Raw genomic sequence first — 16,329 nt, forward strand, 5'->3', positions numbered from 1 at the left:
CATCTAGCCATCTGGTCTTCCAAGCAGCCAGTATTACTCTGGCAACATGTACTTTTCACATATGAGTTGCAGCCTGGAGTTGTAGATAGTAGAAGCTCCAATTTTTTTCCCATTACATGGTTAATCAGGAATCTCTCCTTACTCTTACTGCCTAACATTAGCTGATGTTGGAAGGAATTACAATTTTGCATTCAACCTGTTTGGCCACATTACAAATGCAACTTCCTTGCCCTAGCGTTGGACTTGAACTCAGGGCCTCAATGTCAGAGCTCAGTGACAAGACCTACTGCGTCTGAAAATCATCTTCAGTTGGATACATTAGCACCAAAGCTTTTGGTTTTACTACTTCTAGGGTATGCTGTGGAGGTGCTGGAGTTGGACTGGGCTGGACAAAGTCAGAAGTCACATGACACCAGGTTATAGTCACTTCACCTGACAAAGGAGCAGCATTCTGCAAGCTTGTGATTTCGAATAAACTTGTTGGACTATAATCTCTTGTCCTGCGACTTCTGACTACTTCTAGAGTAGAAATGTGATACAACATTTTTCATAAGACTTATTCCCAAGCAATGTCCTTCAGTCTCTGCAGGAAGATGCATGAGAGCGAGTATTAGGGATTCAGCTTGTTGCAGGTTATATCATAGGCTTTTCAACACTCATCATCTACCTTCAATGGTTAGGAACAACAATTTGAGTACATTACTGGATGGTTGTAGAGCCAGAGCCAAATCACTTCAGGATAATCAGAGAGAAAAATTTTGTAAAAGATGACCTGAATTAACTATTTTGAACAACACTACGAAAAGAAATTGAAGGATAGATCTCCAAGATAGTTTTAAAGATTGTTTTTCTCCACTTATTTTAAAATCCACAGAAACTGTGCAGATCTAATGCTTAAGGATAAGAGGAGACGGAGTCTAATGCTTTAAATGTTTAATATGGTTGTCTCACTTGTTTATATTTTTGCTTTATAGTAGTCTTACAATAGTTACTTTTCAAAATCATACGCCACATTCATAAAACTATGCTACTTAATGATTTGGTATCATCGTTTCTAGGGCACCTATACAAGATAACTGGTGTGTTCTAAAATATAAATCTAGATCTTCTGAGTGCATTTTAATCATAATATTACATTTTTCAGAATTCAACACAGAATACCTTCATCTTTCGATGACTGAGGTGGTGAAACGACAGAACTCTAAATCTAAGAAAGGTTATAATCAAGTGAGTACACTTGTTTCAAGGCTAAAAGCTTGATGCAGAGTAATTTGACATGGTTGTGCTCCTGGTGAAGTCCATTCACACACTGGGGTCATAAATAGAATCAGAGAATCATAGAATTTTACAGTACGGAAGGAGGCCATTTGGCCTGTCATGTCTGGAATGGCTGTTGAAAGAGCTACCCAGCTAGTCCTACTGTCCGGTCCTAACTCTGTCGCTCCCTCAATTCATCACTTTCAAATAGATATCCAGCTCTTTTTTGAAACCTTCTATGGAATCCACCTCCATCATTTGGGGTGGCACAGTGGTTAGCATTGCTGCATCACAGTGCCAGGGACCTGGGTTTGAATCCAGCCTCAGGTGACTGTCTATGTGGAGTTTGCACATTCTGCGTGGGTGCGTGGGTTTCCTCTGGGCCCTCTGGTTTCCTCCCACAGTTCAAAGATGTGCAGATTAGGTGGATTGGCCATGCTAAATTGCTCATAGTGTCAAGGGATGTGCAGGCCAGATGGATTAGCCATGGGAAATGCAGGGTTACAGGGATAGGATTAGGCAGTGGGTCCAGGCGGGATGCTTTTCTGAGGATTGGTGCAGACTCGATGGGCCCAATGGCCTGCTTCTGCACTATAGGGATTCTAGGTAATCTAGGTAATCTCCCAGATTGTGCATTCTAAATCCTAACAACTCTCTGAGTAAAGAAGTTTCTCCTTATCTCACTTCTAGCTCTCTTGCTGACAGTCTTGAAATGGTGACCAACTAATGGAAACAAATTAAACTTCTTTACCCTGTCAAAATTGTTTATAATTTTGAACTGCTCAACAATGTCCCCTTTTAATCTTCTCTGCTCCAAGGAGAATAAGCCCAATTTCTAATCATTCCTTGTATCTAAAATCCCTTGTTCCTGGTATCATTCTTGTAAATCTCTTCAAAGTTTTAACATGCTTCCTCAAATAAGGTGTCCAGAACTGAACACAATACGCCAGAAGTGTCTGACTAATGATATGTAGGCATGTAGTATCACTTCCTTGTTTTTATACCCTGTGCATCTATTTATAAACACAAGGATCCAAGAAGCTTTGTCAACAATTGTTTCAACAACTTTCTGAAGGCCAGCTACAGAGAATTATGCATTTGAATCCCAAGGTCCCTCTGCGCCTGTATTGCCCTCAAAGTTAGAACATAGAACATTACAGCGCAGTACAGGCCCTTCGGCCCTCGATGTTGCGCCGATCTGTGAAACCAATCTGAAGCCCATCTAACCTACACTATTCCATTATCATCCATATGTTTATCCAATGACCATTTAAATGCCCTTAAAGTGGGCGAGTCTACTACTTTTGCAGGCAGGGCATTCCACGCCCTTACTACTCTCTGAGTAAAGAACCTGCCTCTGACATCTGTCCTATATCTATCACCCCTCAATTTAAAGCTATGTCCCCTCGTGCTAGCCATCACCATCCGAGGAAACAGGCTCCCACTGTCCACCCTATCTAATCCTCAGTTGTACCACTGAGCCTATGTTGACCTTCCCATGTTTCTTCTACCAAAATACATTTCTTCACGTTTCTCTGCATTGAAACTCATTGGCCATTTGCCAACCTGTCGATGTCCCTCTGAAGTTGCTCAGTGTTATCCCCAAAATTCACTGTTCTTCCTAGCTTAGTATCATTCGCAAATTTAGAGATGTTGCCCTCAACACCCATCTCCAAATCATTTATATAAATTAGCAAAAGCAATGGTCCCAACACTGATCCCTGGGCACACCAGTTTCAACTCGTCTCTAATCTGAGAAATGCCATTCTGTACCTACCCTCTGTTTCCTATGTTTTAGCCAACTTCTAATCCATGCTACCAAGGACCCATCAATCCCAAATATTTCTAATTTGCTAATTAACCTGTCATGTAGCACCTCAAATGCTTTCTGAAAGTCCAAGTATACAACATCCACAGCACTACCTTCATCCACTGCCGTGTCACCTCAAAGAACTCAGTTAAATTTGACCGGCATGACCTGCCCTCGACAAAACCATGTTAAGTCTAGTATTAACTTATATTTTTTCTATGTATATTTACCTTATCCCATATTATGACCTCCATTAGTTTTACCGCTGTTGATGTCAAACTGACAGGTCTGTAGTTTCCTGGGTTATCCTTTGCCCCTTTCTTAAACAATGGCATCACATTTGCAATCCTTCAGTCCCCTGGGAATAAATGTTGAGGCCTGGAAAATTTTTGTCACTGGCTCCACAAATTGCTCCCTTACCTCTCTCAGCAATCTAGGATACATCCCATCCGGACCTGGCAACTTCTCCACCTGGAGTGCTGCCAACCTTTTTAGCTCCTCTTCTTTATCTATCACTGTACTGCCCAGTCACTCAACACCCATGTTTTCAACCACGCCATTGTCACCATCTTCTAATTTGGTCAAAACAGAAGTAAAAGTACTTATTTAATACCTCTGCCATTCCCTTTTCTTCAGCAAGCAGTTTACTGTGCTTGTTCCTTATGGGCCCCACTCTATCCTTTGCCATTAATATGATTGAAGAACATTTTATTATTGTTTTAGCACAGCTGGCCATCCTTTCCTCATGCTTCCTCCTAGCCTTCCTTATTCCAGCCTTAGCCTCTCTCCTGCAAATGAGATACACTTCCAGATTTCTATTGCTATTATTATTCCAATATGTTTCATGTGCTTTCTTTTTCTTATTTTCTCATCAATATCCTTAGTCACCCAGGGCACTCTTGCTTTGGATAACCCTATTTATTTCCCATAGGTATGTACTAGTTTTCACCCTATTCATCTCTCTTTTGAAAGTCTCTCAATTTTCATCCACCAAAATGAGTTTCCAATCAACCTGTTCCAGTTCAACTTTAAGCCCCTAAATCTGCCTGTTTTCAGTCTGAGATCTTAATCCTTGACCGATTTTTATCCTTTGCCAACTTAATATTGAACCTTATTGTATTATGGTCGCTATTTCTGAAATGTTCCCCACTCTGACGTTCTCCACTTGCATCATTTCCTAGGACCAGATCTACCACATTATCCTCCCTTGAAGGACTGGAGGTGTTCTCCAGTACACACTGTAGGATTTTTTCTCCTTCTGTGCCCCACACTCTACCTTTTTCTCAGTTTTCTCTAGGGTAATTGAAATCACCAACAATCACAACCCTACTTGTCCTGCAGGTTTCCATAATCTTCCTACAAATGCTCTCTTCTACTTCCTCCGCACTATTTGGAGGATTGTAATAAATAAACTGTCCCCTTCCTGTTTCTCACTTCCAACTATGTAGATTCTAATTCAGGAAATGCATCTCAATCAACAGCTATGATACCATCTTTGTCCAAGACTGCTATACCTCCTCCCTTTTTACCCACCCTGTTTCTACTAAAAACCTAATAACCCTGGACGTTAAGTATCCAGTCCTGTTCCGGCTTGAGCCTCATTTCTGCTGATGCTACTATCTCATATCCTCCTACAGCAATGTCTGCTTCTAGTTCCCCAATTTTGTTCACAATACTTTATGCATTTACATACATACTATTTAAACTGTCCTTATCTCGTTTTTGCCCTTTGGGAAACAACCATTTTTTTGTTCACTGTCAACACTGAAGTCTCCTCTCACTTCCTTTTCACAGTTCTCCATCTTCTCTCTTTTGCCCTCCCCGGTCCTTCCAAAATTAGGCCCCATTAGTCAACCCAAACCCCCTCCCTTAAGTTTAAATTCATCCCCATAACACTATTACTCTCTCAACCAGGACTTCCATTTCGGCTCAAGTGAAGCCCATCTCTTCTGAACAGCTTTCTCCTTTTCCAAAAGTGATCCCAATGTCCCAAAAATCTAAACCCCACCCTTATACACTATCCCTCAACTTTTGAACTCACCTCCCTGATCTGCCTTTGCCTAACTGGTGAAGCTCGTGGTATAGGTGGTATTTCTGAGATACTGCCATAGAGGTCCTGCATTTCAACCTACTCCCTAACTGTTGAACCTAATCCTGCAAGTCTTCCAAGCTGCACCTCCCTATGTCATTGGTTCCCATATGAATCACAACCATTGATTGTTCATCATCCCTTTCCAGAAGTTTATCCAACCATCGCGTCATACAGCATGGAAACAGACTCTTTGGTCCAACCAGTCAAACCCAAACTAAACTAGTCACACCTGCCTGGACTTGGCCCATTTCCCTCCAAATGTTTCTTATTCATGTACTTATCGAAATGTCTTTTAAACATTGTAACTGTACCTACAATCACCACTTCCTCTGGAAGTTTATGCCACACATGAACCACTCTCTGTGTAAAAACAATTGCCCCTCATTTTGCCCTCTCAATCGTCAAAAAAAAATTGCAATATGTGGTCACATTGAATAAAGCTCCCAGACAGAGCACAACAAGGCAAAATTGTCCCTTTAAAGTCATCTTTAATTTGACTAATGAAACTACTTTGAAATGACCAGTACATGAGTTGATTGTCAAATCTAATTGATGCTCAATGCTAATATATATTTAACTATTTGGATTACTGGCAGAGACTGAAGTACTGTGGTTTTAGTTGCAACTGTCTCTGTTAGTAGTTGATTGTGTGCCCACAGTGTCAATTGGCTTTAGCGGTCAGCTGTGAGTTTGCAACTTGTGTTGCATATCGTTTTGTCTGTGACTGCCGCAACCAGAAACGCATGTTTTGGTTTTCATTTTCATTACCTCAGTACTGGCATCCTGTTCTGCTGAGCCCAACACCCCCGAAAAGCATACAGTAACCGTTTTCTTTATTTTGAGGACATCGGCCAGTAGTGATTTCTCAGTACGTGTCTTGTTGATTCATATCACTGACAATCTGTTGCTGTATATTCATGGTGTGACATTCCAAAGATCAGGGAATATGCCTCCTTTTTCCAGTTGTTGATGCTGAGTGTAATTTGCAGTTTTAGTTTTCAGGGTCATTCTTAAATTTTACAAGCACTCATGCTGTCATGAGTTCACAGCTGAATTTTGAATTTAGAAATTGAAGATTGTATCCTTCAAATCTGTCTTAATTACTGAAGTCAAGAAACAAATGAAAAGGAGGAATATTTTAATAGTGTTAGATGAAAAAGGGTGGAATTCAGTTTGTGTTGGCCAGGAATATTCGCTTCGCTTTGTTGAATTGTATGGCCTATTTCAGTGCTGTAAATGCTTTGTCTGGAGTCTTTAAATTGTTTGTTATTACAATGAGTGTTATGGAGTTCTCCTAAGAATACATCGTGGGGAAATATTACAAAGAAAGGATGCCTTTTAGAACTGGCTGTTTCCAGAGAACGATGCAACCAGAGATAACAAGGTGTAGAGCTATCTCTGATGCAACCAGAGGTTGGAATAGAGATAGTAGGAACTGCAGATGCTGGAGAATCTGAGATAACAAGGTGTAGTGCTGGATGAACACAGCAGGCCAAGCAGCATCAGAGGAGCAGGAAAACTGACATTTCGGGCCGAGACCCTTTTACTCTTCTTTCACTTCAATATTGTGTTCCAACTGACAAAATGCAATTGCAGCTTTTGGTGAATTCTATCTGAATGGCCTCTACATAGTCAGGACTTACATTTTTGGAATGTATCTCTGAAGTGAGCAGAAATATTTCATCTTGTCTGCTTGAACTGAATTTGAACTCAGATATTTGAGGTGAAAGTACTCAGATCCCTACATTTATCTTTTTCTCTAATTTACTCGCACTTCCAGAAGGAGGTGTTGTGTATTGATATAGTTCATACTTCCTTCCCAAACATAGGACCAACATGTTGCTCTCTTATTTGGTGTCAATTAACACTGGATGGGCAGTAGACAAAAACAATGGTGTCTCACATTGTATATAACTCAAAGGCCAAAATCTTCCCTCAATTAGAATAAACATGATTCACGTAAACGACCAGCATTCAAGTTTATGTTGGTCAGTCAGTCCAAAAATAGTTTTGTAAATAATGCTCAAAGTAAATGGGTGATGAATCCATCCCTGAAGTCCCCAAATGCCTAGGAAAATTCAACCTTGGGCTGACAAATCAGAGAAAAATTGCCCCTGTAAGTTAAATAGAAGGGAAAGGTAAGGGGCTATACTTCCAATCACAGACTGATTCTCTCAGTCCTAGCTGCTGATAGGCTGACTAGTGAGTAGAGCTGCAACAGAGGCTTGAGACTGAGGGAAGCTGTGAGAGTGGTAAAAAGAGGAAGGCTAAATGGAGAGGGGGCAGGTGAGGGAAGGCGGACTGCAAGCAAGTGTGAAAAATTTCAAGCCCATCAACAAAGTAACACAGCTAATTAGGAAACAGGGAAACTTGAAATCACTGAAGTAATTACTTGCAAATGATTGTGGAATCTCTAGCTTAAAGTTGCTCAGGATTATATGAGTGCAGTGGATGCTATTGTAATGAACACTGTGTCAATTGTTCAATTTAAATCTGAGATTGCAGTATAAAGGATAGTAACTGCCTGGTTAACATATTCTGGCTCTGTGAATGCATGATGGAAACTTATTAGATGTGACCCCCATCAATCTGGAAGATGTGTTTAGAGTGATGGTCTTGGGTGTTGAAGTGTGTATCAGTTATTTTATTGTTAACTTATGTCTGTTGACTTGTGTTAGTTCAAGTACTTTGGTGTCAAGGAAATCAGTACATTCCTTATGCATCGTAGCTTTATGTTTATTGGAGGATTGCTAATTATGAGAATATGGATGAATTCTTCCAATGCAGCTTCTGTGTGAGCCCAAATACCCATATGTCAACACAAATATGAACGTAATGTTACTACATAACTGCATCAACCAATAAAGGAGTTAGTAAGAATGAAAAAGTAGCCCTCCAAATCAAAAGTAACCTCTAGGAGGAGACTTTGGGAGTGGAAAAGATGTGCTCTTATTGGAAAGGAAATGAACTTTGAGCATAACATTTAATGCTGAGTACACATGACGAAGAATGTTTGACAAACCAACATACTTAATGTCAATCTCTTTCTGTTGTTCTAGCAAATAAGCGTGACTAAAATCAAGATTGACAAGGTACAGATAATAGGGGTTAATAATACCACATTTGCTGTTTGTCTGGACCAGGATGAGCAAAAGGTTCTTCAGAGCGTAACAAGGTAGGAGAATTACTTCACATTTTTCACCATTTATTGCATCTTTTGCAAATGTATTTCAAAATGAAAAGATACAACTGCAGAAACAATGGTCTTCCTGTAATGCATTTTAAAATTTTGTATGTATGCATCACTCAAACATGTTCCTCAGAAACGTCTCCAAGTATTTCAATTAATTAAAATTAATTAATTTTAGTAGTCTTTCTAATGTTGTGGAAGCAACTGATTGCCATTTTACAAGCAGCAAGATCCCACAAACACAATAAGATGAGTTAGTTTTGTGTGGTGCTGATTGAGGAAACAGTACCAACTAGGATAGTTGAGAACTCCCTGCAGTGGGGTTTCTAATATCTTTTCGAAACTGTGTTTACACCATAACCAGCCAACAATACCTCTGGTAATGTAAAATCTCTCAATACTGAACTACAGAATCAATCTCATTTAAATGTTCAAGAGCTGGGGTAAGATTTGAACCCATACCTTTCTGGATCGGTGTCAAGAGAGCCAGCCACTGAGTCTGGCCCATTATCAGCTTGTATGGTCCTTATTCAATGAAGTCCAATTGTCTGAAAACTCCCTAGTAAGTGTTATACATGCAAGCCATTACATTTTGTGCAGATCAATAAACTATATCTACTTTTTGCCCATAATCTTTCCGTTCGGCATGTGAATATTGTTATCTAGCTTAAGGATGGTGCAGTGCTATATAAAGGAAAAAGGTAAAGTTGCCATAGTTCAGATCATAAAGCTGCTCTCCCATAACACAGGGTCAATGGGTGATGGTCACCAGGTCTCAGATGAGGGGAGAGGTTGAGAAGCAGAGCATCGCAAACCATCTAGCCAACTGAGTTATCGATAGACTTGTGCAGTGCAGAACAGGCCTTTTGGCCCATCGAGTCTGCATCGACAAGTGAGAAACACCTGACATTCCACCTAATCCTAGTTGCCAGCACTTGGCCCATAGCCTTGAATGTTATGATGTGCCAAGTGCTCAGCCAGGTACTTTTTAAAGGATGTGAGGCAATTCGCCTCTACCACCCTCCCAGGCAGCGCATTCCAAAATGGTACCAACCTCTGGGTTAAAAAAAGCTTTTCCTCACATTCCCCCTAAACCTCCTGTCCTTTTCATAAAACCCAGGTCCTCTTGTGACTAACCTTTCGACTAAGGGGAGCAGCTGCTCTTTTCCATTCTGTCCATACCCCTCAATCTTGCACACCTCAATCAGATCGCTCCCTTAGTCTTTGCTCCAACAACCCAAGCCTATGCAACCTTTCCTCATCAGTTAAATTTTCCATCCCAGGCAGCATTCTGGTGAATCTCCTATGCACCCCCTCCAAAGCAATCACAACCTTCATAAAAACCAAAAGAACTGTGGATGCTGTAAATCAGAAACAAAAACAGAAATTGCTGGAAAAACTCATCAGGTTTGGGGCAGCATTTGTGGAGAGAGAAATCAGACTTAACGTTTCGGGTCAAGTGAACCTTCCTCATTCCAATGAGCGCAAATCATTGAAATATAACAGCAATTGTTACAATGGCATTTCCTCTGAATATCTCAGTAGGCATGCATTCAATTTTAAAATCTGCTTCGCTATCTCTTTTTTAAATAAACCAACATTATGCAACAATAAGGAAATAAGAGACAATTATAAACATATAAGCAATGAAGGTGCTATGGTGTATCCAAAAATGTAAAATTTATCATAATCTAAGGTTTTGGAGTAGACCTGTAGCTCGGGTTGTGGGTGTTGAGGTTGGTTGGCTTGCCGAGCTGGTTTGTTGTTCCACAGATGTTTTGTTCCCGTGCTTGGTAACATCCTCAGTGCAGCATCTGATGAAGCGTCGGTGTGTTTTCCCACCTGGTTTTTAAACTCTGGGGTCCGTTGCGATGGATTGCCTCACTTCCAGGTTTCCTCGTAGTGGAATGTATATTTATCATAATTTTTACACGTGTTATGTATCCCACTCCAAAACCATGTGACAATTTAAACTATTTTAAAACTGATATACGTTCAGTAAAACATTCTAAGGAGGCAATATAGTCTTTGGGAAAACTATTATAGTTTATATATATCATAGAGGCTAAAATTTGTAGCTTATTGATTTAAAATAGGTGAGCAATGATTACTGCCTAAACTGATTTGTACAAAATGTTTCTGTTTTTCCCAGTATTGATCCCTTGATATTAAAAAAAGCTTGTAATTATATTATTTTGTCTTCGATAGGTGTGAGGTGTCTGTGTGTTATAAGCCTGAGAACAGGCTGCCTCAGAAGTTGAGGAAACATACCACTTTTCAGATGCAGCAGCAGTCATCAAAGTTCTACTCACTCCTCTGTCTTCCAATCATTACCTTCAGTGGAGCTGTGCCATAGGAACTGCAGATGACAATACACTGTCCCTATTGCACTACTGGCTGAAAATATTGTTGCGCCAAAACAAAGGACTTGATTGCATTGTTTTGCATTGGCACTAATAGATTATTATCATGTAAATCTAATTTTACCTTGGAGCTCACAAAGTTCCTCAGATGACATAGCAAATGTTAGTAAATTGTGATCTAAATGGGACAAACAGTGCTTTGTAGCCATTGCTAATAGAATTGCTCGAGGGGGGAGAACTCAGATTGATTCTGAGACAACTGGTAGCTATACTTTTTTGGAACCATTTCAGATCATGGAACTTTACATTGTCAATTTAGAAGAAGCTATCATTAGTCTTAACTTATGAATTCAAATGGTGCAAATGTAATTTCCTGCAGGATAACAGTGGGATGTCCTTTGTGTCTGATGCATTGTAGCACAGAATGAACATCCATCGCAATGTTAAGCAGGTGGACTGGAAAGCATAGAATTTAGTTTAAGTAGAAATTTGAAGCAATTATTAGGGGGGGGTGTTGGAAAAGGATGCTTCTTTTAGCCTTTCATACCTGCAAACTAATGTCTGCAGGAGAAAATATAACAAAACCAAACTATTAAATGGACTAAAAGGTAATTAACTACAAACTAACATAAAAGCCAAAGTTTTTTTTAAATACTTTACATTAGTGAGACGGGGAAGGGACCTATAAGAATTGGAAGCCACCTAAATATAAATGAGAAAGGAAAGGAAACCATGGCATAGATTAAACTAAAGGAAAACATATGTGGTCAGTGAATAACATGTTATAGAGCAGAAAGTTAAAATTAAACTGAGTTAAACTATCTGTATGCCATTTCATACTGTGTCCATAATGAAACAGAGAAACAAGAGGCAATAATATTATGAAGAAATAAATGTAATTGGATATTTGTCACCATGCTTCAATAATTCAGAACTGTAAGCATTGCATGATAAAACGTACTTTAAAAAGTTAGAGAAAAGAGGAGATGGAGTGGAAAATGAATTATAATACAAGAATGTAAGATATTCCATTTTAGTACAAAAAAGTAAGTCACATACTTGGAAAACAAAAACCTAAGTAGGTAAAGAAACAAGGGAATCTGGGAGCACAAATCTGAATCTCACTAAAACAAATGACACAGATTAACAAGACTATTGCAAAGAAGTCAAACTAAGAACTGGAGTTAATTTTTAGAGGGACAGAATTGAAATGTAGAGAAGATATGTTCTCCTTGTATCAAGATTACACCTCCACTTGGACTACTGGTAAACATATTATTCAAAGGACTGAGGAGGCTGCAAAATATATTTACAAAAATGATATCAGAAATACAAAGTTATACTTGTGAGGAAAGGATTGATTAGCTTGTTTTAAAAAATGAAGGCTGAGGGGTGACCTAACAACAAGCTTTTAACGCATGGATGTTTTTGTTGGTGTAGACAGAGAGCTTTAAAGTTTCACATGTGCAGAAGGGCAAAACTTGAGGTCATAAATGTAAGATATTTATCAAAATGTCAAACATATAATTCAGAAGAAATCTCTTTACAGCAGTGAGAACAAGATATTTACTGCCAGAGGGAATGGTTAAGGCGAATAGCAAAGATTCATCAAAGGGGAAGCTAGGTAAACAAATGAGGGTAAAAGGAATGGAGGTTAATTCTGATAGCATCCGATCTGGAAGAATGGGAGAAGGCTCAAGCAGAAAGTAAATGGTTAACATGGGCTGTTTGAGCCAATTGGTCAGTTACTATTTTGTATGTTCCATGAAATTCTGTAGGAAATCGTAAGGTGAATAATCTGGTTACAACTCATCCTGTATACACTCCAATCTGCAGACAATGCAGGCCTGCAGGGAAGGGATAATAACTGAGTGCTAATCTTTACTAATCTTTTGTAATTTGTGGTATATGATAGTGAGATGCCTAGAGTGATTAAGGAATGACATGTGAAACCAGGATGGTCTGAAAAGGAACTGAAAGAAAATTCAAAACTTGAATTCAAACAAAGTTAAAAAAGTTCTCCAACATAGAGTACTTTGCAGCACTTCACAAAGAATGCAAGCTGAAGAGAATCTAACATTGTATGTTCATAAATATTCTACGTGATAAATTGTTGTAAATTTAGCAGCTTTGTAATGTTAAAGGAGTTGACATAAAGTGAACAAATGCCTGGTGCAGCATTCCATTCTCCTGATTCCTTTCCCATTAAGCACAATAATTGATCCCGTGATGGCATTTAAAGAAATATGTGGCTGGGTGTTCATCCTGTGTACACATAAAAACTCCTGCTCATTGGGGATTTGGTTTGAAGTGTGTTGAACACAACTGTTGTAAGCTGTAGGATACCCAGATGTTTCCCAGACTCTCAAGCTGCTTGTGTTTTCTCTGGCCTTGAGGTGTACATGTTCCACATCTATGTGAATTGCACAAAATCACAGATCCTGTTTCATTTTTGCTGAAGGCTGCTGCTTAATTTTTAGTTGCACTTCAGCTCTGCACTCCTATTCTTTGGTCACCAGTGGAGGGGAATGAGCAGACCAAAGGACCTTCTTATAGATCTGGTCCTGAGCCTGACCTAGATGGCCATTAACAGGCCCAGGCAATGCGTTTTACAGGTCTCAACTGACTGCCCCTCTTTCATGCCTACATCCATGCCTAGGTGTCCGTGGAGAGGGAATACCCAATGCCAATGGCACTCCATGGAGGCTAGAGTGCATTATCTCTACTGAAAACCAAGTTTTTAATTGAATATTTAAGTTTGCTTTAGATATTTGATTTTATTGTTATAGTGCCCTTTAGTTTGGGTAAAGTTGGTTTGATTGGATTATTTTAAGTTGTACTTCAAAAGAGTGTAATCATGGGATGGCACAGTGAATCTACCTCTGAAGCTTTGAGTTCAAGTCTCAATTCAGGACTTGACGGCCATGGAAGATGTCTTCATAAATCGGTCAAACAGGTTGAGTATCAACTTGTAAATCCTTCAGATCTCAAGTGTAAAGATATTTGCCAAGAGTTTATAATAGATGTAAACTGGCAGCTTCTTTCTTGTCTCCTATGGTTTCTATCTCTTTTAATTTCCAGAAGTGCTCTTACACACAACTGAATGTGTATTTTTTTTTCCACATCACCAAATGGCCCATGTATTTTTTTCATCTATAAACCATCTCCAGTAAATGATCCATGCTTTCCAATTCACTAATTTACATGCAAAGCCCATTAAGGACAAAACAGACTACCAAAGATACCCTTCATTTCAATTGAAATCCCAATTAATTTAGCCAATGAAGTATTTTAATTTAAATTCAGAAAGAACAAACTGAATGTCAATGAATAAGAGTTGTTCTCTGAAGCTAAAAAAAATCATTGAATTGGTAATTCAAATTGTTTGCCTAATTATTTACCCAGATTCAACTGTGTTGGGTCAATAATATTGACCAATATAATATTATGAAGTTCTTAATTTGATAGTACTTACTGGTGTCACTATTACTAATGATAGGCCAAAATTATTTCAATTTCCTTATGATTAAAATTCTAAAACGTTATGCTTGCTCTCAATTTTAAGAAAGCTGTGACTTAAGACATGGGGATTGGGTGTATTCTTCTGTATAGGAAATAAACAAGAATACATTCCCAACAGAAATATTCCCTCAATGTCCCTGTAACATTGTACATTATTTTAATTAGAGTTTATTATTATTTGCATATCACAGCAAATGGGTACTCTGGAACCTATGAAATTGCTGTTGTTTATTTTTAAAAATGGGTTTTGATCCAGCAGTCAGTCACAAACAATATTAAATCGGTGAATTTCCGGATGGAGTTTGAAGCCTGCTTGAAAAGTAATTATCTTCTGAAAGATGAACACAATAAATTTGTGGGTGATTGTTGTGATCAGAGCACATTCATGCTGGGAATTCCTGACTACAGTATAGGAATTTGACTTCTTTTAAATTGACCAAACTGGTCTTATGTTTGTAAACCAAATACAATAGCAACAATTTGTTTGTCAGTTTGGAGTGATGTAAAATGTGCAATAATTGTATTTCTATTTTGAATTTTTTTTCCATTTTTCTCAGTGACAGCTACTGTATACTAATAGCTTCAGAAGTTGTGAAGGTAGTTTATTTCATTTCCCTCATAGGGCAGTTACACAATAATTTCGGAAATGGATTGCACTGTCTTTACAGTTCTGGATCGCACACTAAACTGTATATGTTTGTATATTTGAGGAACACTGTAGAATATACATCTTGATAACAGATTTAAGAATAAAGCTTATTGACAGTTTAAACAGACTTTGCAGTGTGTTTGTGCACCTTGTTAACAGGAAGTGGAAATTCTGTCTGTGCCTGAACAATTGGATTGTCCCTATGTTTATGGCAAGGTGAAGAGATAAATGTTTCTTCTTAAATTCATTTTTGAGATGTACATGTCATTGGCAAGACCAGCATTTATTGCTTATTTCTAATTGTCAGAAGCTTCTAGTGGGCCTCCTTTATTGATAATTCAGGCTTGCTAGTCGATTTCAGAGGATAATTTGAGAGCAGATTAGTTTGCTGGCAAACTGAAACTGTGGTGGCCAGCAGTGGGCAAGATTCCTTGCTCCTCTTGGCCTGCAGGTAATAATAAAATATTCCATTTATAACCTTTCTTACTTCCCTAGGCATTGGGTTTCCCAAGACAAGCTTAGTCCAGGTGGCTCTCCTGCCCCAAAACCTTGATATTATTCCTGCCTCGCTAATACATTTAAATGACTGGCCAACCCCAAAGGGAAAATTGGATACCAAATCCTCACCCCATCTCTATTAAAATCACTGGTCTCAGAATTTTTGGAATTCTCACCACTTTCCGCCCCCTTCAAGAATTTTTGCTTTATCCTTTCATGGAATGTAGCGTTAATAGCAAGGCCAATATTTGTTATCTTTCCTTAATTTCACTTGAACCGAGAGTTGGCTTGTTTAAGCTACTTTAGTAATACATCACCAATGCTGTCAGGGATTTGGAATTTCTTGTGAACCAGTCTGGGTGAGGTTGGAAAGCTTTCTGAAAGGTATTAGTGAACTAAGTGGGTTTTTACAATAATCAGTGAAAATTGGTCACTGTTGGTGAGACAAGCTTTAATACTCAATATTTGTTAATTGATTTTAAATTAAAACCTAGTCATTAGTCATGGCCCTTAGTTCAGTGACAACACCACTATCTCACTAAGTGTGAACAGAAGACTATTCATGGTTGCTGTCAATATGAAATATATTACATATCTTTAGTTACTTAATTTTACATTTAATTTCTCTGTGGTTTAGTGACTAACCAAATTATTTGCATCATTGAGATCTTATTTCAAACTTCCATGACTCATGCTCCCCACCCAAAATATTGAGAAAAGGGTACTACCCATCAACTTCATTTCATCACCAGTGGCCAAGAAGTATAAAACAGGATGACTTTGTTTTGAAATTTGCTGAAATATTATAGCAACCCTGCTGTGGAATACAGCTTTACCTCTTGGTTCTGTAGTTGCTAAATGAAGAACATCAACATAAAGCCAAACATTGCCATTAAAGACAATGTCAGAGATGCTCATGTCCATTTGAAACAAGTTTTTTTCTAGTGC

At 38.7% G+C, this 16,329-nt stretch overlaps 1 protein-coding gene across 2 annotated transcripts in view; it reads left to right on the top strand.

Annotated features, from left to right (window-relative positions):
• Positions 1–15,006, top strand: part of pik3r5 (phosphoinositide-3-kinase, regulatory subunit 5) — a 108,522-nt gene extending 93,516 nt beyond the window's left edge. For both annotated transcript variants that reach the window (XM_048610926.1, XM_048610927.1), the window contains 3 exons: positions 1,145–1,227; positions 8,219–8,334; positions 10,558–15,006. In XM_048610926.1, coding sequence (XP_048466883.1) covers positions 1,145–1,227; positions 8,219–8,334; positions 10,558–10,705 — 347 coding nt within the window. In that variant the 3' untranslated portion in view covers positions 10,706–15,006. The remainder of the gene's footprint in view (positions 1–1,144; positions 1,228–8,218; positions 8,335–10,557) is intronic.
• Positions 15,007–16,329: the final 1,323 nt, after the last annotated feature.

This window comes from Rhincodon typus, chromosome 23 (genome assembly GCF_021869965.1).
Source record: "Rhincodon typus isolate 14 chromosome 23, sRhiTyp1.1, whole genome shotgun sequence".
In the NCBI taxonomy this organism is placed as follows: domain Eukaryota; kingdom Metazoa; phylum Chordata; class Chondrichthyes; order Orectolobiformes; family Rhincodontidae; genus Rhincodon; species Rhincodon typus.